The 22,220-nt window shown below is 37.4% G+C and overlaps 2 protein-coding genes and 2 pseudogenes across 3 annotated transcripts; 3 read left to right on the forward strand and 1 right to left on the reverse strand.

Moving 5' to 3' along the window:
* Positions 1-5,295: 5,295 nt before the first annotated feature.
* LOC137730722 (cytosolic sulfotransferase 12 pseudogene) lies at positions 5,296-6,694 on the forward strand (annotated as a pseudogene). Its single transcript, XR_015957582.1, has one exon. The product of XR_015957582.1 is annotated as a cytosolic sulfotransferase 12 pseudogene (transcript).
* A 1,272-nt stretch (positions 6,695-7,966) lies between these two features.
* On the reverse strand, positions 7,967-10,553 carry LOC137731747 (D-aminoacyl-tRNA deacylase). The gene is made up of 7 exons (XM_068470940.2): positions 10,005-10,553; positions 9,826-9,889; positions 9,410-9,462; positions 9,183-9,238; positions 9,010-9,084; positions 8,365-8,562; positions 7,967-8,164 (listed from the first exon to the last, which is right to left on the reverse strand). The coding sequence occupies exons 1-7, from the start codon at positions 10,437-10,439 to the stop codon at positions 8,077-8,079; spliced, it is 969 nt and encodes a 322-aa protein (XP_068327041.1). The 5' UTR covers positions 10,440-10,553; the 3' UTR covers positions 7,967-8,076.
* A 585-nt stretch (positions 10,554-11,138) lies between these two features.
* LOC137732057 (uncharacterized) lies at positions 11,139-13,495 on the forward strand. Its single transcript, XM_068471353.2, has 7 exons — positions 11,139-11,331; positions 11,455-11,564; positions 11,655-11,734; positions 11,867-12,008; positions 12,104-12,253; positions 12,572-12,773; positions 13,200-13,495. The coding sequence occupies exons 1-7, from the start codon at positions 11,271-11,273 to the stop codon at positions 13,298-13,300; spliced, it is 846 nt and encodes a 281-aa protein (XP_068327454.1). The 5' UTR covers positions 11,139-11,270; the 3' UTR covers positions 13,301-13,495.
* Positions 13,496-18,397: 4,902 nt separating this feature from the next.
* LOC137730712 (cytosolic sulfotransferase 15 pseudogene) lies at positions 18,398-19,208 on the forward strand (annotated as a pseudogene).
* The last annotated feature ends 3,012 nt before the right edge of the window (positions 19,209-22,220 follow it).

Genomic DNA, 22,220 nt, shown 5'->3' on the forward strand with positions numbered 1-22,220 from the left:
TGTTCACAAAAAGTTTGAGTACAGGCAAGCTCGAAATTTTTCGCTGTTTACTCAGCACAGTGCAAAGGATGAGAGCTGACATTGAGGGGGAGTGTTGAGAATCAATGTCGACCCAAAACAATAAGTAATCCACAACCCAATCTAAAGCCCAAGTCCATATCTAGTTTAATGATGTAATTGCTTACAATTGCAAAGTTAGGTAAGGTTGTGTGGAAAACAACATAATTAGGTGCAATTAATGTGTTTTGTGTGGTTGTAAATAAACTTAGTTTAATTAAGTGTGTGGTGTAGCTTTCATTTGGTTTGCTATAAATACCCAAGTCCCCAAGCATTGTATATTATCCAAGGAAAAACAAAGCCTAGAGCTAAATAAGAAAAGCTTTGCTAATTAGTTTGTTTTGTGAGCTTTCTTTAAGAGTGTGCTCTATTTTCTTCTTCTTGGGATCATTAGAGTTATCTTGGATACTCTTCTTATTCAACAATAACTTGTGCTGCATCCTGCCTCTTCCAGTACTCATCTGTACTGCCTATATCAACCAGAAGGAACAAATCAAAAAAACAAAGAAACCCTCAAGTGCAGATAAAATACGAAAAACCACGTCATATACCAAAACTTCAGACCGAGCAGTTACAACACAAACACTAGAAATAGCAGAAGCAGTAAACTTTACCCTTTGAACGAAATAAATCAATTCCACGAACTGATCATCAAAAGGTATAAAAAAAGATGTTCATAAGATTACTAAAAACGCATTGGAGGAAAGTAAAAATTCATGCCGCGCAATGGAAATATGTATAATTTTCCCTTCCAACAAAAAGAACAAATAGCATCATGCAATGTAGTTCCAGAATGAAAAGCATAAGAGCAATGGGGTTCATCAAAAACTCATCAATCTCTAAGAACATAGTAGGCGTATTCGTTACCGGTCCATGATGCGTACCCTCCAACGTAATCTACATTCAAACATACACAACAGTATAAAATATGAACACACCGACTCTCACACACACACACTTACACAAACAGATGACGAGCATTAAAAACGGAGATCGAATAAAGATCTCGTATTATTTGGTGTGTTTATGTCATTTGAATAAAGATTCTCTTAGTATAAATAAATTACCAAATTAAATAAATTTACTCTCACTTTAAATAAAGTACTAAATTCAATAAAATGGAAACAACATAAAGTACTCTATTCAATAAATAATAAATTACAACCCAAAGTACTCTATTCATCATCACCTAACCAATTTGTGATGCTAGGATGATCTTCTCTTGTCATGCTAGGACGATCTCCTCTTACTCTCGCTTCTCTTGCACGCCTCCTTTGCACCACGTCCGTTTTCTCTGACTTCCAAAAATATTTAGAATTTAGAGACTTCCTTTCTAAAGGCGTGTTCATAATGTCATGATCTTGTTGAGCCATTCTTTCTTCTCTAACCTGTTCCCTTTCTTGCCTAAGTAGTTCTCTTTCTCTCTCATTAGCTTGAAATTCTCTCTCAACAGCTGCAACTTTTGCCTCCTCTGTAGCCTTATCAGCCTCAAATTTCGCCATTTCCCGCGGCAAAGTCAATTCACCTTGGCGAGCAAGTTCTTCCATATACTTTGCATAATCATTCTTGGAAGCACTCCCTTTTCTCTTTGAAGCCTTCTTACCTTGAGGCCTAATTGGATAACGGGTCAACCTTGACGCTTGTTCCGGGGGGGGCGGGCGTCTCGGGCACTTCTTCTGCGTCATCTCCATGAACATGTCCACCGGTTGAATGATCCGATATAGAGTGTAGAGGGGTGCTGTTCATGAAAACTTCTGGACCAACATGCACAACTCTGAATTCAGGACAATCTTTGACAATATTCCAACATTCCCACCGGTTGAATGATTTGTTTTTGCTTTTGGTTTTGGCATTATACCAAGCTTGTGCTTGAAGTTCCTACACAATGCTGGAGAAGAAATAATTATAATGAAAGTAGGTAACAAATAAATAATACAAACAAATAATTATAATGAAAGTAGGTAACAAATAAATAATGCAAACAAATAATTATAATCAAAGTAGCTAACAAATAAATAAGACAAACAAATAAATAATATATTGTTACCTGATCCACTAAATTTTCCCCACTTCGAAGATTACTACTAAACGATTGGCTAAGTAATTTCCAACGACTAGACATCGATTCTTTGGTTCTTTTCCCACCCATTTTCTGAAGATAATTGGTACGAATAAGACTCCACATTTCTCGCAACTACATCTCATTACCCGTAAATGAATCATGAGTAACTTCAACCCAGCTAGTACACAACGCAACATCTTCAAGAAGTGTCCAATTCGTACCTGCATCATGAGTCATTTTGTTGGAAAAAATTGGATTGAAACTTTGAGAGAAAGATAGGAATGTGGTTGAAAGTAGTTGAGAAAATATGAAATTGTGGTGTAAGGTAGAAGATAATGAGAAGGTATTTATAGAAAAGTAAAATCATCTTTTTTTTTTAATTTTTCTAATTTTTTTTACATTTTAAATTTTTTTTTACCTAATTAATCTCTGCTGTTGGATTAAAAAAAATTTGAATTCCAACACTCCAAATTGTGCCACATGGCACAACGGTAAGATTTCTGATTTTTAAATTATTATTTTTAAATTTATAAAGGTGAATAATGTGGACCGTTGATCTCAGATCCAATGGTTGCAATTAAATAAGGTTTTAAAATTATTATTACCGTTGGAAATCCAACGGTATAAAACAAATAACCATTGAGATCCAACGGACGCCAAGGTGCCACGTGGCCTCCAACGGTCACTGACGCAGCTTCGCATGTGGGCTCCAGCGACTGAGGCAAAATAGAAGAAAAAACATGGCTGACGTCAGCCTTGCATTAAACCCACTCCGGGCTCTCGGGCTGTCAACTCTTCACGGGCCTGCTCGGGCTCCCTTGTCAGCACACACTGGGCTTGATTGCTCGGGCTCTCTGGCCCTGTTCCCTCGCCTGTCCCTCGGGCTCCAGCACACGCTGGAGCTGCTCTCAGGGCGGATTGAAATGCCTTTAGCCTTTCCATGCCACACCCATGACTAGTCTTACCCTTCAAGGTAAGGGATACCTCAAACTTCGACAAAAAAAAATGCATAACAACTTACATAACATGAATACATTGTAACTGTAATATCTCGTGCTAATAATATAAGAACATAAGATGATATGAAACACCATAATAGTGGTAATATACATACCATATAAGTCAATTCTCCTCCAATAGTTTAACATAAATTATTCATCGAGTTGGATGATACCAAATAGGCAAAAAGATTTGGAATCAAACATGTAGGACCATCGACCCTTATCACATTAATATTTTACGTTTACGTGTACATATCACTTATATAAATAAATAAATATATATATATATATATATATATATTGTGTACCTATCACACACATATATATATATATATAAATAAATATGTATATATATATAAAATATTTTGCGTTTACATGTACCTAATACCTATCATTTATATAAATATATATATATATATATATATATATATATATATTAAAGAATGTTATGTGCAGCTTGATCCAATGACGTATTGCCCTTTGACACGAGGTTCACATGAGAGCGTAGGATTTGCCTTTCTTGGTAATTTCTTATAAGTTATTTGTTTGATGTTGAAGAAACAAAAATAGTAATGTTAGAAAGACTAAATTTAGAGATAAAATTTACAAATTAAATGATGTGTCACCAATAGGAATGAGTACATTTTTATCAACGCCACCCAAGTAATTAACTAATCATCAACTTCCATGTTCTTTAGTTTCCAAAATTTTGTTTACAAATTTAGTCTTCTTAACATTACTTAACATATTGTCCTTAAATCAATAAATTTTGAAAGTAGAACACCAACTTTGCCACTGAAAGAGTAAATTGTAGCAATGTTCCTTCAACTTTAACCTAATTGGAGCAATGATCCCTTAACTAAAAATTCATTACCATTGGTTGTTCAAGTCATCAAAACGTGCAGCTATGATCATTTTTGTCAATTCCGTTAGAACTTTCGTTAAAATGAGTCATGTATTATGCACGTAAGGCTAAATCAAGGGGCAAATATGGAAAATCAAATAAGAAAAATTATATAAATGGTCTCTTAACTTTAACCCAATTGGAGCAATGGTCCCTCAACTAAAACTCATTTTGACAAAATTCTGACGGAGTTAACGAAAATGACCATAGCTACACGTATTGATAAGCTTAGGGACTAATGGTAATAAAATTTTAGTTGAGAGACCATTGGTCCAATTTTATTAAAGTTGATGAACCATTTCTACAATTTACTCCCATTGAAATTAGCTTTTTAATTTTTAATAGATATGATTCCATCCAATATCTTCAATTATTAGCAAATTAGCTTTTCGATTGAAATGATTACATGCAATATCTTCTATTATTGGCAAAATGTCTTATGTCAAACGTATGCAGTAAATAAACTAAATAAAGTAATCAATTTATGGTTTTTTTAATAACATTCATTAAATAAACTAAAGTCTCTAATGAAAAGATGTGCCATCTGATTGTGGTCAGGGTGGGCGGCAAAAGAATATATAACAATTTACATAGTACGAATATATTGTTACTGTAAAGTCTTGTGCTAATAATATAATTAAGAACATAAATTGACATGAAACATTATAATAGTGGTAATACTCATGTCATATAAGTCATTCTCCTTCAATAAAGAAAACATTTAAGAGCAATGAATGCTAGTTTAACATAAATCATTCATGAGTTGGGTGATACCAAATTGGCATGCATGGGAAATTACATGCTCTCAACACCAACTTGTACTGTTTGGGCTAATTAAACCCATTGATGTGGAACGACATCGTCGGTGCTTTGATCCCGTCAGTGCGTATTTGTGAATTCATGTAACAAAATAACTGTTATCCTACACTCTAGCTGCTCCTCCGGTCTTCAACCATGCATGTGCCCCAGGTTTAGTGATGAATACCGTGCCAAGATGGCAAGATTAATCACATAAATCAAATCATTTCAATCATATTAATCCTTTAGAATTTCTTTAAATTAATACTGCTCATGTTACGTTAGGTGGATTTTGAAAGAAGTTGAGGTTCTATCATAACATTCATTGACAATAAGAGGAGTATCCCAACTCCTTATATCATTATATGCACATGCAATGTCCTTTTTTTTTTCTTTTATAATATTTTGTGGTTGGAAAATTTGAGCCAGGAGATTATGTTGTGGCTGGTTGAGTACTATATGTTGGATCAAACTATATATGCTAGTTAACCCTTGAAGAAAACAGCCACGACCTTTAACACCCCTCTTCTGCGCCTTTCCTATTCTGAATATACCATGAAAACACCTCAACCTCCTCCTCCTGTTGTTCCCCGATACTTGCAAGAAAATGAACCTTGCCAAGAAGACAAAGACCTTATATCCTCTCTACCTACAGAAAGAGGTTGGATTGGAAATAGCCTACACAAGTACCAAGGTTTTTGGCAGGCAACTGCGCACATGCAGGGAGTTTTGGCATGCCAGAAACACTTTCGAGCCCTAGAATCTGATATCATTCTCGTTACCACTCCCAAATCAGGCACGACTTGGCTGAAGGCAATTTTGTTTGCCCTAGTGAAACGAGCGCACTATCTGGACCTTCGGCGACACCCTTTGCTCACAGAAAACCCTCATGTTCTTGTGCCCTCTTTGGAGTTAGATGTCTACACTGACAAACAGGTACTTCCTGACCTCTCCTCCCTGGCCCCTCCGAGGCTCTTTTCGACTCATTTACCGTATGTTTCTCTGCCGGATTCTGTCAAACATTCCGGTTGCAAAGTTGTTTACTTGTGTAGAGATCCTAAAGATGCTTTTGTTTCACTTTGGCACTTCGTGAACAAACTGAGACCCGTGGGTAGTGGAACCATGTCACTTTACGAAGCGTTCGATAAGTTCTGCCGGGGAGTGAGTTCGTTCGGACCCTTTTGGGATCATGTACTAGGGTTTTGGAAGGAGAGCTTAAAGAGGCCTGAAAGTGCATTTTTCATCAAGTTTGAGGAAATGAAACAAGAGCCCGCTCTTCAACTGAGGAGGCTGGCCGAGTTCTTGGGGTGCCCATTTTCCCCGGAAGAAGAGACGCATGGAATTGTGGACGGTATCTTAAGGTTGTGTAGTTTTGACAATTTAAGCAATTTGGTTGTGAATAAAAGTGGGAAATTGCCGGCCGGTTTGGAGAATAGTGCATTCTTTAGGAAAGGTGAAGTTGGAGATTGGACGAATTATTTGACCACTGAGATGGTGAAAAAACTAGACTCCATTACTCAAGACAAGTTGCATGGTTCCGGGCTAAAGTTCTAGGGTTTGCATCTTTTTTTCTCTCTGTGTGAGTCTTTATCTGTGTGTGAGAGTTCTTCTCCTTGTGAGCGAGTTTTTCAAATTTTGGTAAATCGTTTTGTCACTCTAGCCATAGCCAAGGTCGGCGGCGACCCATTATTTGTGTGTGAGGGTTTCTTTGTGTGTTTTTCTGTTTAGAGCTCATCTTTTAGGTTGGGCTTTTCGTTTGTAGTTGTTTTGGAGGTGCCAATGTTGTTGTGTGCTTTATGTGTTTTTAAGGCCTCCACTCTTGTATATGCGGTGTGTTGGTAATAAAACGTCACCTTGTGACAGAAAAAAAAAGGTTCTAGGGTTTGCTTATTTAGACGTATGACATCTTTGTTTATTTGGGGTCGAGAAGTCATTAATGAGGAAGAGAAAGAAAGGAAGTGTATGGGATCAACTAGTTCCCTAGTATTTATAAACCTTGACATATCGCATATCAACTAGTTACCTAGTAGTAACTCATCTCTATTTTTTCCATGTGTAGCATAGGAGAAATCTGGAATTATACTAATCTCAGTACTCATGTTTAATAAACGTTGGAATCACGAATGAGAAATTGAATTATTAATTCCATATAAGTAATGATAAACTAGTGCCTAATATTTTTTGTCATCCTCTCTGCAAATCAGTAATCCAACTCTAATGACTAAAATTACCAGTATTTCCACCTTCCTAGGAAAGTTTGATCACTACCAAAAAAGGCAATAGTCACGCTTTGAAAGTATCGAAGGAGTGAGAGTAACTTGAATCACCAACCCTGGTTCTCTTTCTCGCTCCCTTAGGCTCTTTCTTTTTGATTTGCATCAGATCTGTTTCGATGCTCAAAACTGTGATAATTAATTCAAGTTGATGCTTTAGAATATGGACCATATGGGTATATAATATAGTCTTGAATATTAGGATAACTGAATAAAATGATAAAACATAGGGAATTTTTCTACTTTCAGTAAGTGAATTGGAAAAAAGTTGGAGTCCTTGAATTTTGAGTCATACAAGTGTATCTCTCCCTACAAATTGAATAATTACATTTTTTTAGCTTTTGTATTTATTTATTTATTTATTGTGTGCTTGGAGGGTGAAAGAATGAATGGAAACAACTTAACATAGTTTTAAGTTTTTAGTTTGCATGCCTTTTCTTGCACGTTTATGTTACAACTTTCAGTGGCGGAGCTATAATTTCATGTGTTGGAGGACCTCTCACATGCATAGGCAATTTGAACTCTATACATTAGACATTGGAGTAATGCGCATAAAAACTGAAAGGCCTTAAATTCAATAGAGAGAACTAAAACATTGCACAAACCTAAAAATTCCGAATATGAGGTATAGAGTAAGCAATTAAAGCCGAAGAAAACTTGATAGAATAAAGATGAGAAGTGAATACCACATTAATTGGGTCTCCATAATTTTCAATAATTTTTAGCTCGGTCCGGCCGCAGGACGACTCCGTATTATTGTTTCCAGCGCAAGGCGGCCCATGCCTTTTATGATGAAGCCCGGAAGCCCAAGCATTTTTTGTGGGCTCAACTCAAGCCTCAGATGCAACATTCCATCACAATGACAAACTGATTTGGAAAAATATGTATTTCATTTATAATTCATATTTGCTTGCCGTTTCATCCAAGTTTTAGTAGAAATCGTTAAAAATCAAACTATATATGCAAAGAAATTCATCGAATCTAGTAGAAATCGTTGGGTTTGCCAATTTTGATGTTCTGCTCGCCTAAGAAAGCCGTTATAGCGTTCTTTTGCCAACTTTTGAAACTCCTGCAATCAACAATCAAAAGTTGTATAAGATAACCTTTGAATAATACTTATGCAAGCGAAAACAAAATCTCTCATGCAATCAACAAATGTCGGCTTGCCTAAGAGTTGTAGCTTTCAACCTTCTTGTGTTTCAGATTACATCTTTTGGGACCTAAAAATGTTTGATATGCAAGTCACGTATTAACAAAGACCTAACTTACTTTTGATCAAGATGAGCTATAACTTCCCCACTAGGGAAAGCCGACTGGGTAGCCTCAAATGCTGCTTTGATTGAGTGTTTCCAAGTTCCACCAATGTCTTTCGTATCTTTTGCATTTGTTCCTGCTTTGGACTGATTTGGATCTTCCATCGGCAAGGAATAACCCGAAAGTAGATGGCCTACCCACACCCCGTCTTTCCTGTACTTGCAAAGAACGGGACTATGTTCACGGAGTAAACCAAACTCTTCACTATATCTATCATAAATATTTCTATATTACATATTAAATCCAGACAGCAATCAGATAGACTAGTATAAGATATTCACAGAATAAGTGACTTTCACATGTGAAAAAAGGTAAATGTAACGCATACAAATTTCAAAGGGATGAAAGGGGATGCGAGAAGAGGGAAGGAGGAAAAAAGGGGGGGGGGGGAGAAGGGGGGAAAGAGAGAGATGAAGAAAGTGCCATCTATAGTCTGGTAATCCCATTTGTTTTTAGCAGATTATTTACCTATTTACTTCAACACAATCAATCAAAATGATGAGGTTCAGTTCACAGTTAATAAGTGATGCATCAAACCGCAAAAGAAGGAAACAAAGAATAAAGCTGGATATGAGCAAACTGTAAAATGCCATAACTTACAGGACTATATCCATATGCCGAGGAGCATAATGTCCACCACCTAATCCAAGAAGAACTTTATTCTTATCCTTCTCCCTAGATCGCCAATAATATAGAAAATGAAGTTAGAGAAGCATCAAACTTTGATTAAAATTGCAAACAAAGACGTGAGCTTTTCATGAAAATCAATATACCCGTTCCAGTTTCCAACAGCAGCTCCTCCTCCAAGCCCAAGTCCTTCCCAAACCAACTGCAAGAACAGAAATTGCCACCAATTTACTCTCATGAGTTGTTTATTCTATTATTTTTTTAAAGATCAGGGAAAACTAGAACCATTACGAAGAGGAAAGTATTTATTCAACAGTAGGACGTATCAATGACTCTTGCTCAAATGATTGAAATTGTTAACTGTCTACTTAACTAGAGCAATAACTTGTGCTGCATCCTGCCTCTTCCAGTACTCATCTGTACTGCCTATATCAACCAGAAGGAACAAATCAAAAATACAAAGAAACCCTCAAGTGCATATAAAATACGAAAAACCATGTCATATACCGAAACTTCAGACCGAGCAGTTACAACACAAACACTAGAAATAGCAGAAGCAGTAAACTTTACCCTTTGAACGAAATAAATCAATTCCACGAACTGATCATCAAAAGGTATAAAAAAAGATGTTCATAAGATTACTAAAAACGCATTGGAGGAAAGTAAAAATTCATGCCGCGCAATGGAAATATGTATAATTTTCCCTTCCAACAAAAAGAACAAATAGCATCATGCAATGTAGTTCCAGAATGAAAAGCATAAAAGCAATGGGGTTCATCAAAAACTCACCAATCTCTAAGAACATAGTGGGCGTATGCGTTACCGGTCCATGATGCGTACCCTCCAATGTAATCTACATTCAAACATACACAACAGTATAAAATATGAACACACAGACTCACACGCACACATTTACACAAACAGATGACGAGCATTAAAAAAGGAGATCAAGAGAGTGAGAAAGAAACCTCGAACTCAGGAACCAAGTTGTGGGCTTGGGCAAGCTTCTTCAGGTGCCTGAGCCAGGGTCCAATGCGGGGGCTCGGCGGCGCAGCCCAACCCGGCTTCCCGCCTTGCGGCCCAGCCTCGCCTTCACGCAGATGAGGAATTCCGATCGGGTGTACGGTCAGTGCCGGCCGGTTGGAGACGGCGGTGTGTTTGCTCAGGAATATCACCTCGTCGACTCGCTCACCGGTGGCCTCCTCCCACCGCCTGTCCAAGTCGTCTTCTTCCACAATTCCCCTGCTGTGCAGCAAAACCCTCACTCCTCCTCTTCCATTAGCAAACCCCTTCATGTCCTGTAAACAGGAAGGGGAGGGGTCCCACCCAGGCATGGCTAGGAGGGCATTGGCCGGGTTGATGGAGGCCGGGTCGGTCGTCGTCGCCACAATCAGCGTCACCATCTCCTTTGTCGTTTCTGTGGCTGTGCAGCTAGCAGCGTTGCGGAGGGGAAAGATGCTTTTGTTTACTGTTTTGCCGCGACTGGCAATGAAGCAAGAGATGGCCTTAAACGACGTCGGGTTGAGGACATTTTGAAAAGATTCAAGTAGACAAGATAAAAACAACTACGTCTCTTCTCTTGTAGCTTGATTTTGATCTCACTTTACATATGTAACTCAAAAATCATTATTTTTCGAACTTAAAATTTATTCGTTTTACTGTGAGTTGTGGATTCTCTTTCCCTGACACTCATGGTCGCTTACTAAAACATATATGTGACCCAACACTCAATAAAACTATGTCACTTATTCAATAAATTTGACTATTACTCCTCTTAGCATTTAACAATAAAAAATATTAAATTAAAAGAAATTGGAGAAATGAAAAAAAAATAAAAAGAAAATTAATTAGCCTAGTGCATCTAAATCAAACATATATAAAAAATTAACAGATTTAAAATAAATGTGGAACAATTTTGAAATTTATAGAGACAACTTTTGAGTTTCAGATGACAAAATAAAATCAAATTTGAGTTTTAAATGCTAAAGTCAAGTGAATTTTAAGTTTCTGAAAATGTAACGACAACTTTTAAATTACAGATAACAAAGTAAAATTAAAATCGAATTTTAGAACATAGCTAAAAATAAGCTTAAAAACAAAACACTCTGTGTGGGACGAAGAATAATGGACGACATAAAGGGCGGTGTCGTCCGCGGCTAGATAAACGACATCAAGAAAGCACAGTGATCAGGGGGCGTTAGAAATTGCAGACAGCGTGGGAGGGAAGGGGATAGATGTTGAAGTTGCAGCGGCTATCTCTCGCGATGGCTCTCAAACCCCACCGCCTTCACTCCAGTATCTCTCTCTCTCTCTCTCTCTCTCTCTCTCTCTCTCTCTCTCTCTCTCTCTCCCCTGTGTATTTTTATTTCCAGTTAAGCTTTTTGGAATTTACACTGGGAGTAATTGGCTCGCTCACAGTTGCAGATACGACGTCGCAGAGCGGACCCAAAAAGGCGAGGACGACGACCACCGAAACCTCCTCCATGAAAGACGCCTTCTCCAAATACGCCGATTCTCTCAACAATCTCGTAATCCCTAATTTAAACTTCACCAATTTGCAGCTCGGCGAGCGATTCGAAGGTTTTTACAAGGTGGGTTTTTGCCTCTTTTTTTTGTAGAATGACAAGCGGGAAAGGGTCGTAAAAGCAAGTCGCGATATCACCATTAACAGCAAAAAGGTCATCTTTCAGGTTCACAGGTAAGAAAGCCGCGACCTTTTGATTCAAATTTTGTTTCTGTTTTTTGGATTTTGGTTTTTTGTTTTTAATTTTTATAATTTTGTTTATATCATCATTGAAATGCTGTTGCTATGGAATTTGAACTTGAACAGAATCAGTAAACACAACAAAGAGGAAGTCCTGCAGAAAGCTGAAAAGGATTTAGTAGCTGTGACGGATCAGTACATTTCCCGGCTGGTTAGAGAGCTGCAGGGGACTGATTTTTGGAAGCTGAGACGAGCATACTCACCTGGGGTGAGTGTGGAGTTCTCCTGCTTATGCTTCTAAATGTCGGGTTTCCGTTAATACCTGGTTAATTCACTTGTCAGTTTATGCTTGGACTTGTGCAGGTACAAGAATATGTTGAAGCTGCAACCTTCTGTAAATTTTGCAGGACTGGGACTCTTTTAAATCTTGAGGAGCTAAATGCCACCTTGCTGCCACTCAGCGATCCGTCTCTTGAACCTTTGCAGATCAATGTACTTGATTATCTGCTCGGGGTATTTTCTTCAACTTGCGGTTAAATTATTTGTGTGAAATGAAAACTGTATGCCAGTTGATTAATTGAATATGGTTTTGGGATTAAGTGGACTGAATTTACTTTGTCTGTATTTATCAAAGAAAAACATATGTTAGTGTAAGTCAGGGACACACACACACACACACACACACTTAGAAATTAATACATTGGGAGGTGATGTCTTTATGCACCTGTTTGATTTAACGAGAGCTTTTGTATAAACACATTCTACATCCATTTCTCAACGACATACATGTTTATGTTATCAGAAGAGTAACTCAGTGTTGTACTACTGTAGCTTGCTGATTTGACTGGAGAGCTGATGCGGTTGGCAATTGGTCGAATTTCAGATGGAGAACTTGAATTTGCTAATAAGATATGCAAGTTTGTGCGTGAAATTTACAGGGAACTGACCCTGGTTGTTCCATTAATGGAAGCTAGCAATGACATGAAGACAAAAATGGATACAATGCTTCAAAGTGTAATGAAGATAGAAAATGGTATAGTTTCGATGTCCAAAACTGTTATAAATACATTTGAATTCATGCTTTAGAATATGGTTATATAATATAGTCTTGAATATTGGGAATAACTAAATGAAATGATAAAACATAGGGAAATTTTCTCCTTCCAATTTGTGAATTCGAACAAAGTTGGAGTCCTTGAATTTTGAGCCATACAAGTGTATCTCTCCCTACAAATTGAGAATAAGAAGACATGAAAACTTTGAAAACATTTCAGAAGTAGTAATCAACCGTAACTAAATTCCGAATTCATATTATAATCTTAAATTGTGATTCGATCTTTTTTGCATGTATACTAGCAGAGCCCTAATAACTTCTTATTTTTCTTTGTAAAAGTTTCTATCACTCTTTTTTTCATCCCATAAGAGAAATCCTTTTTAGTAACTTGTGATCTTTCTGTAGCTTGCTTTGGTGTTCATGTGAGAGGATCAGAGTATATGCCGCTACTTGGCTCCGACGATCCAACTTCCTTCTTATTGGCAGTGCCCGACGTTGAAATATGATGTAATTCCTGATTGTCACATTCTCATTCGTACTACTTAATTACTTATATTATGAGGTGTTCTAATTAACTAAGGAGAAGAGTTGTTGATTTCGACAAGGGTTGTATTTCAAGGAGCATATATAGCCACTTGCATTTTGTTCGGATGTATTTGCGGTTCATCATCATTATCTTCAGGTCGCTGCTTCATGAACAATTCCTGCGTATGTTTTCTCAGTAAAGCAGTAAGCTTTAAAATTCTTCTCTCTGTAATTTTTTGAGGATTAGATTTGTAGAGCTTGGAGCGAAACCCTTTGACACGAGGTTCACATGAGAATGCAGGATTGCCCTTTCCTGGTAATTTCTTATAGGTTATCTGGTAATTTCTTACCTTAATCAATTTATGCGAAGATGTCCCTGCAGTTTAGTATTGAACTCACTAAAAATATATATTATCATTGCATTCATGTGAGTTGAACACATCGATACCTCCTTCCAAGTGTCGTTAAATCATGTAATCGTCTGCATTTACATTGCTACTTGAGGAGACAGACTTGTGCTTCTGATATACAATTAATTTCAATTGGACGACTTTTTCTTCTTTGGGTCAAACAAGATCACTTCCATTAAAAATTAGTACAAGGAGCAAAAGGAGCCAGCAAAACAACAAACAAAGCCGAAGGCTCAAGCAAAAGGAGAGCTCCAACCCAAGATATAGCGGGTGGACTTCACAAACTTAGCCCCGAACGTTGTAAAAACAAACAAGAAAAAAAAAAAAATCATAATCTCAAACAGCATAAACCAAACCGCCCATGCTGTCATGTTCTCGGAGGAAGCCAAACTTTGGACCAAGAAAGTGGACATTGGATCTAAGTTCTCTTCAGGAACCCTTGCAAATGCATACAAACAAAGTATCTTATGGATTAGAAAGTGAGGTTGAGAAGAAGGTATGTAGATTACCCTTAATGTAGGAGAGGCCACATGGCATTTGGCCACGATGGGGATCTGGCATACCAGCTGGGGGAGTGAAAGTGAGGGAGTAAAGTGGATGTGATGTCCAATTTTTGATCGGAGCCCATCGATCTGAGCACATGATGGGGTGGGAACGGAATATCACAGTTAAGGAGGAGGGAGGAAGCAAAAGTTAATGATAGAAAGCAGAAAAAGCATGTGAAAAACGTCGAATAATGGGCATGAAGCCCAAATCTAAGACAAGCTTGAGGAATAATTTGGACTAGGTTAAAAGAAAATTGAGATAAAACTTAGAAGAGGTCTAGAATAAAAGAAAAATGACGAAGATTGGAAAGGGGAAAAGAAGAGAGGGTGAGATATTGTGAAGAGGAAGAGGCAGAAGAGATGAGAGGGGAGGAAAAGAAGAAAATAACAAAGGAGAAGGGAGGGAAGGAAGGAAGAAGGAAAGAGAGAAGGAGTAGTGGGCTGCCGCCTATCCCGAGCAAGAGTAAGGGGCACCGGCTGAAACTTTGAATTTGGGTAAATTTATACGAAGCACCATAATAGTGGTAATACACATACCATATAAGTCATTCTCCTTCAATAAACAAACATTTAAGAACAATGGATGCTAGTTTCATAAACCATTAATTGAGTTGGATGATACCAAATAGGCAAAAAGATTTGGAATCGAACACGTAGGACCATTGACCCTTATAACATTAATATTTGACGTTTACGTGTACCTATCACTTATATATATATATATATATATGTATGTATATATATATGTATATATTAGGTACCGTTTGGTACACAGATGAGACGGGACATGACGGGACAGAACAGAGGTTCCGTGTTATGTTTGGTACGCACAGGACGGAACGGGACGGTTGTTCCGTTTTGCATTTGGTACGCGCTGGACGGAACGGAACCAAAAGATTGAATCACTAACTTACCTATGTTCCGTCTGTTGTTTGGTACAATGTTTATGTGTGGGACTGGACGGGATAAATTTTTATTTTATTTTTGTTTTTTTTATTTTTGAATTTGTTCATATTTGAACACATATATGCTTATATATGATAAATTTTTTACAGTAGCACATGGCTAAAGATATGTTATGCCATGATACATGTTATGCCATTTCTTGACTGAAGACATGGCAGAATAAGCAAAACGGAAAACAATGGCAGAGAATTTAGAGAGAGAAAGTGAATGACTAAAGATTGTATTCTTTGAACAATGAAGAGAGAGAGAAGTGTTTGTTATTTATACAATTATTCTTTGCTTCACTCATAAGCTACTAACCAACTAACTTTCTTATATCCCTACCAATCCTAACAGACTAATAGCCTTCCTACAATCTCAACAAACTAACTGTGTCGCTGATGTGTGCCTTGCTGATGTGTAACCTTCATGATGATGTGTCTGTAGAGCCATACTGATGTGTACATATCAATCAATAGACCCATGGCCTGAAGCAATAACTATTAGGAAAAATATTTTCCATTGATTAAATGAATAAGATTATACTTAGAGTATTTATACAAGAGCTGCTAAAGCTAACAGAAATCAAAACATCCAAAACTTACTAAGATTCCTTATCCTCTAAGTAATATCTCTTGTAGGTGTAATTATATTTTTGTCCTTAATATCCCCCTTCAAACGAAATTGTGGAACTCGCAGTTGAAGTTTGTGTCTCAGAAGCAAGAACCTGGACTTAGATAGAGACTTGGTACAAATGCCAACTATTTGATCCTGTGTATAAATAAACTGCTCAGAGACTTATTTAGACATAACCTTTTCATGAATGTAGTGATAATCGATCTCAACATGCTTGGTCCGAGCATGAAAGATAGGATTCTTGGCTAAGGAGATTGCAGATACATTATCACACCATATCTGGGGAGAACAAGGCAGAGTATAAGCAATGCCAACAAGTAGTTTACATAGCCAAGTAATATCAGCAACTGTGTTGGCAAGAGATCGATATTCAGCTTCAGTTGATGATCGAGCAACAGTTGGTTGCTTCTTGACACTCCAACTAATGAGTGAATTTCCAAGAAATATGCAGTAACCACCAGTGGATCTTCTGTCCAAAGAACACCATGCCCAATCAGCATCTGAAAAAGCATGAAAAGAAGGAGGTTTGAAGCACTTGGAAAACCATAAACCCAGATCAAGAGAACCCTTGAGATATCGAATGATGCGTTTAACAGCTTACATATGTGAAACTCGAGGAATGTGCATAAACTGACACACCAAATTAACTGCAAAACTGAGATTAGGCCTTGTCCAGGTTAGATATTGAAGAGCCCTAACTAATGATCGATATTCAGAAGGATTTTCAAGAAAATGAAAGGAATGATCAAGTTTGATTGTACTAAAAGGAATGCTGCAAGGTTTAGCTCCTTCCATGTGTGCTTTTGTTAAAAGATCCAAGATGTACTTGGTTTGAGATATGAAGAAACCTGAGGAAGATCTTTTGACTTCAATGCCAAGAAAATAATGAAGTGCCCTAAGATCGTTGATGGGAAAAAAAGCACTGAGTTGTGCTATTACTTATTGACAAGCTGCAGGAGATAGACCAGTAACCAAGATATCATCAACATGCAATAGAATGAATACCAAGGTGGGAGATTTCTTCACAAATAAGGAATGATCACTTTGAGACCCTGTGAACCTAAGAGAGTGCAAAGCATGATGAAGCTTGTCACACCAAGCTCGAGGAGCTTGTTTTAAACCACAAAGAGATTTGTGAAGTTGACAAACATGATGGGGTTTTGCTGGATCTTCAAAGCCAGGTGGCTGTTACATAAACACTGATTCAGTAAGTGTTCCATGTAAGAAAACATTACTGACATCTAATTGGTTGAGGAACCAATCAAATTGAGCTGCAAGAGTGAGAATGAGTCTAATGGTGATAAGTTTTGCCACTGGACTGAAAGTTTCAGTGTAGTCCAAGCCTTCTTGTTGGTGAAATCCTTTTGCAACCAACTGGACTTTATACCTGTCAATGGAGCCATCTGGTGTTCTTTTAATTCGAAAGACCCACTTACATCCCACAAGATTGTGGGAAGAAGAATGGGGTATAAGAGACCAAGTACCAGTATTAAGAAGTGCATTAAACTCCTATTGCATTGTTGTGCGCCAATGAGAATGTTTTGAGGCTTGTAAGTAGGTGGTAGAGACATAGTTAACTGCAAGATGAGAAGGAATAAGATGTTTAGTTGTAGTTAGGGCTTTAGGTTTGAAAATGCCTGACTTGGATCTTGTCTGCATTGGGTGAATATTAATAGGTGAGGAAGCCTGTGAAGAAGGTGAATGTATTGCAAAAGTTGAGATGGGTGGAGAAGGTGGTGAATCTGATGAGGGAATGGAAGTGGATGTAGAGACAATATTTGAAGGAACTAGTAGAGGTATAGGATCAGAGATATGTATAGGATTTGAAGGCAAAGCATGAAATGTTAGGGAAGTTGGAATAGGTGAATGGGATAATGGTAAGGTAATAGATGATGATAGTGGAGATTGCAAAGTATGAAAGGGAAAAGTCAATTCATCAAAAAACACTTGCCTTGAGATATACAGTCTATGAGTGGCTGGATGTAGACACAAATAGCCCTTATGATTGAGACTATACCCCAATAAGACACAGGGCTTGCTTTTGGGATCCAATTTTGAAGATGTGTATAGCTTTAACCAAGGGAAACAACTACAGCAAAAAACTATGAGAGATTTGTAATCTGAAACTTTCTTGAAGAGAGACTGCTAAGGAGAATATCTGGAAATTGTGGGTAATCTGTTGATAAGATAAACTGAGTTGGCAAATGCCTCAACCCAATAAGCATGAGGCACCTGAGATGCTGCCAAAAGTGTTGGAGCAGTCTCAACAATATGCCTGTGCTTACATTCTGCACACCCATTTTGCTCTGGGGTGTGAGGGCAAGTAAGCTGCTATTGAGTTCCATGTGCAGTTGAGAACTTCATGTTTCTTGAGTATTCATCTAATAAAAGGCTATTTGGGACAAGACTGGATCTTTAAGATGATCTAATGTGCTGCAACAACATACATGAACACCTATAAAACGAAAAGCAAAGAGCATTGGTAAGTAATAATAAAATAAAAAAACTACACAAATTGATCAACAGGCAGGGAACTTCGTACATGCAGGGAGTTTTGGCATGCCAAAAACACTTTCAAGCCCTAGAATCTGATATTGTTCTTGTTACCACTCCCAAATCAGGCACCACTTGGCTCAAGGCAATTTTGTTTGCCCTAGTGAAACGAGCGCATTATCTGGACCATCAGCAACACCCTTTGCTTACAGAAAACCCTCATGTTCTTGTGCCCTTTTTGGAGATCCATGTCTACATTGACAACCTCTCATCCCTGGCCACTCTGAGGCTTTTTTTTGACTCATTTACCGTATGTTTCTCTGCTGGATTCCGGTTGCAAAGTCATTTACTTGTGTAAAGATCCTAAAGATGTGTTTGTTTCACTTTGGCACTTCGCCAACAAACTGAGGCCTATGGGTAGTGGAACCATGTCACTTCACGAAGCGTTCGATAAGTTCTGTCGGGGAGTGAATCCGTCCGGACCCTTTTGGGATCACGTACTCGGGTTTTGGAAGGAGAGCTTAAAGAGGCCTGAAAGTGCATTTTTCATCAAGTTTGAGGAAATGAAACAAGAGCCCGCTCTTCACCTGAGGAGGCTGGCCGAGTTCTTGGGGTACCCATTTTCCCCGGAAGAAAAGACACATGGAGTTGTGGACGGTATCTTTAGGTTGTGTAGCTTTGACAATTTAAGCAATTTGGTTGTGAATAAAAGTGGGAAATTGCCGGGTGGTATGGATAATAGTGCATTATTTAGGAAAGGTGAAGTTGGAGATTGGATGAATTATTTGACCACTGAGATGGTGAAAAAACTAGACTCCATTACTCAAGAGAAGTTGCATGGTTCCGGGCTAAAGTTCTAGGGTTTGCATTGTGTGGGAGTCTTTATCTGTGTGTGAGAGTTATTCTCCTTGTGTGAGTGAGTTTTTTCAAATTTTGGTAAATCGTTTTGTCCTTGGTCCTAGCCATGGCCAAGGGTGGCCGCAGCCCTTTATCTGTGTGTGAGGGTTTCTTTGTGCGTTTTTCTGTTTAGAGCCCATCTTTTAGGTTGGGCTTTTCTTTTGTAGCTATTTTGGAGGTGCCAATGTTGTTGTGTGCTTTGTGTGTTTTTAAGGCCTCCACTCTTGTATATGTGGTGTGTTGGTAATAAAACGTCGCCTTGTGACAAAAAAAAAAAATCTAGGGTTTGCTTATTAATGCTTTTGACATCTTTTTTTTATTTGGGGTCGAGAAGTCATTAATGAGGAAGAGAAAGAAGGAAATGTCTGGGATCAACTAGTTGCCTAGTATTAATAATCCTTGACTTAACGCATATCAACAGTTACCTAATAGTAACTCTTCTCTATTTTTTCCATGCGTAGCATATGAGAAATGTGGAATTAGAATAATATCAGTACTCATGTTTAATAAACGTTGGAATAAGTCACTAATGAGAAATTGAATTATTAATTCCATATAAGTAAAGATAAACTAGTGCCTAATATTTTTTGTCATCATCTCTACAAATCAGTAATCCAACTCTAATGACTAAAATTAGCACTAGTTTCACTTTTGCATCAGATCTGTTTCGATGTTCAAAACTGTGATAATTAATTTGAGTTGATGCTTTAGAATATGGACCATATGGGTATATAATATACTCTTGAATATTAGGATAACGAAATAAAATGATAAAACATAGGGAATTTTTCTACTGTCAGTAAGTGAATTGGAAAAAAGTTGGAGTCCTTGAATTTTGAGTCATACAAGTGTATCTCTCCCTACAAATTGAATAATTACATTTTTTTTTTTTTTTTTTTTTTAGCTTTTGTATGTTTTTTTTTTGGTGTGCTTGGAGGGTGAAAGGAGGGAAGAAAGAAAAAGAATGAATGGAAACAACTTAACATAGTTTTAAGTTTTTAGTTTGCATGCCTTTTCTTGTACGTTGATTTTACAACTTTCAGTGGCGGAATTATAATTTTATGTGTTGAAGGACCTCTCACATGCATAGTTAATTTGAACTCTATACATGAGACATTGGAGTAATACGCATAAAAATTGAAAGACCTTAAAATCAATTGAGAGAACTAAAACATTGCACAAACCCAAAAATCCCAAATATGAGGTATAGAGTAAGCAATTAAAGCCAAAGAAAACTGGATGGAATAAAGATGAGAAGTGAAGACTGCACTTTAATAAGACGGATAGAGAGAAAATGAGGTTTGACCTAGAACTGAAAAGAGTTTCGATTTAGAACACACGTGAATTTTGAGGGTACTAGATTGATTATATTAGCAAGAAAAAAGAAAGGCAAGGTTGGCTAGGAACCATTCTGGTGGTCCCTTAGTGGCTCCGCCACTGAAATGTACACCACCATCCTTTCTTCCCTCTTCTTCTTACCTCCAAATAAAAACTAACACGAAACAATCGATCGTTAAACGAGAGCTTAATCATTATTAAGGTGACAACTCGAATAATTTGTCAAACTCACTCCGTCATTATCAGGGAAAAGGATCCTCGCTGGATTCTTTTCTTGGGGATCCGAGGAATCGTGTAATCATGTCCGTTCATTGCATATCGTACAGTTAGAAATTATTTAAAATTAAATATAAATAGTACCTAATAAAAACTGACCGCACGATGTATAATGAATGAACATAATTCCACAATCCTCCAGACCCGAGACCCTTTTCCCATTATCAGCACTGTCGTCTAAAGAGAAAAGGGATAAAGAGAGAGAAAAAAAAAAAAGGAAACTTGTTGTTCAAACTTTAAAGTGGACCCCCACCCAAAGAAAGACTGTCTATGTAAGACATGACGAACCCTAATTTTAGTGTGGTGGTTCATGCATGCTTAAGGCAATTGTCATTAATAATTACTAATTGTCAACTCAGAGAAACTTAATCACGTAATCAATGAGAAAATACAGTGACGGAGACTAATCCAGCACTTCAGAGCAAGGAAAGGTTTATTCACAAAGGCCGAATGCTACTTTTATTTCACTATATTTTAGTGTCTTAAATATGAGAAGATTCGAAAGAACTTCTATGTATTGAGTGTATCATTGTGACGGTATTTAAAAACTCAAGCCTTGCTATCTGTTGAAATTAAAACGCATATCAGTACTTTTTTGTTTTTTTTTTTTTTTTAACAAACTATAATATCTATACTAAAGGGGTAGAGGTCTAAGCCTCACACTGGGCTAACATAATAATATGGTTCAAAATCGTCTTAGACAAGAATCGAACCTAAAATCTCTCACTTAAGAAGAATATCATTAGACTATAATATTAAATGACCGCATATTAGTACTTAATTAACTTGAAACGCCTCATAATGGCATCCTGTTGTAGGTAAGTAACTTTTCTGAAAGCCAAGCCAAGGGCTTTGTCCTTTAATTTTTTCTCGCATTGGGTCTTCATAATGTTCATTAATTCTTAGCTCAGTCCGGCTGCACGACACCTCCGTATTCTTATTGTACCCAGCGCAAGGCGGCCCATGTCTTTTATGATGAAGTCCATAAGCCCAAGTATTTTTCGTAGGCTCAACTCAAGCCTCAGATCCAACATTCTATCACAATGACAAACTGATTTGGAAAAATATGTATTTCATTTATAATTCATATTTGCTTGCTGCTTCGTCCAAGTTTGAGTAGAAATCGTTAAAAATCAAACTATATATGCAAAGCAATTCATCAAATCTAGTAGAAATCGTTGGGTTTGCCAATTTTGATGTTCTGCTCACCTAAGAAAGTCGTTATAGCGCTCTTTTGCCAGCTTTTGAAACTCCTGCAATCAACAATCAAAGGTTGTATAAAATAACTTTTCAATAATACTTCAGCAAGCGAAATCAAAATCTCTCATGCAATCAACAGACGTCGGCTTGCCTAAGAGTTG

The sequence above is a fragment of the Pyrus communis genome, chromosome 16 (genome assembly GCF_041283825.1).
Source record: "Pyrus communis isolate YQ-2024b chromosome 16, ASM4128382v1, whole genome shotgun sequence".
NCBI lineage: Eukaryota > Viridiplantae > Streptophyta > Magnoliopsida > Rosales > Rosaceae > Pyrus > Pyrus communis.

Coding starts and splice junctions, on each gene's coding strand:
- LOC137731747 (XM_068470940.2), bottom strand. CDS start 10,439: ATGGTGACGCTGATTGTGGCGACGACGACCGACCCGGCCTCCATCAAC. Junction 9,085..9,182: donor GCTGTTGGAAACTGGAACGG/GTATATTGATTT, acceptor TTGGCGATCTAG/GGAGAAGGATAAGAATAAAG. Junction 8,563..9,009: donor CGGCATATGGATATAGTCCT/GTAAGTTATGGC, acceptor TTGCAAGTACAG/GAAAGACGGGGTGTGGGTAG.
- LOC137732057 (XM_068471353.2), top strand. CDS start 11,271: ATGTTGAAGTTGCAGCGGCTATCTCTCGCGATGGCTCTCAAACCCCAC. Junction 11,735..11,866: donor GTCATCTTTCAGGTTCACAG/GTAAGAAAGCCG, acceptor GAACTTGAACAG/AATCAGTAAACACAACAAAG. Junction 12,009..12,103: donor GACGAGCATACTCACCTGGG/GTGAGTGTGGAG, acceptor GGACTTGTGCAG/GTACAAGAATATGTTGAAGC.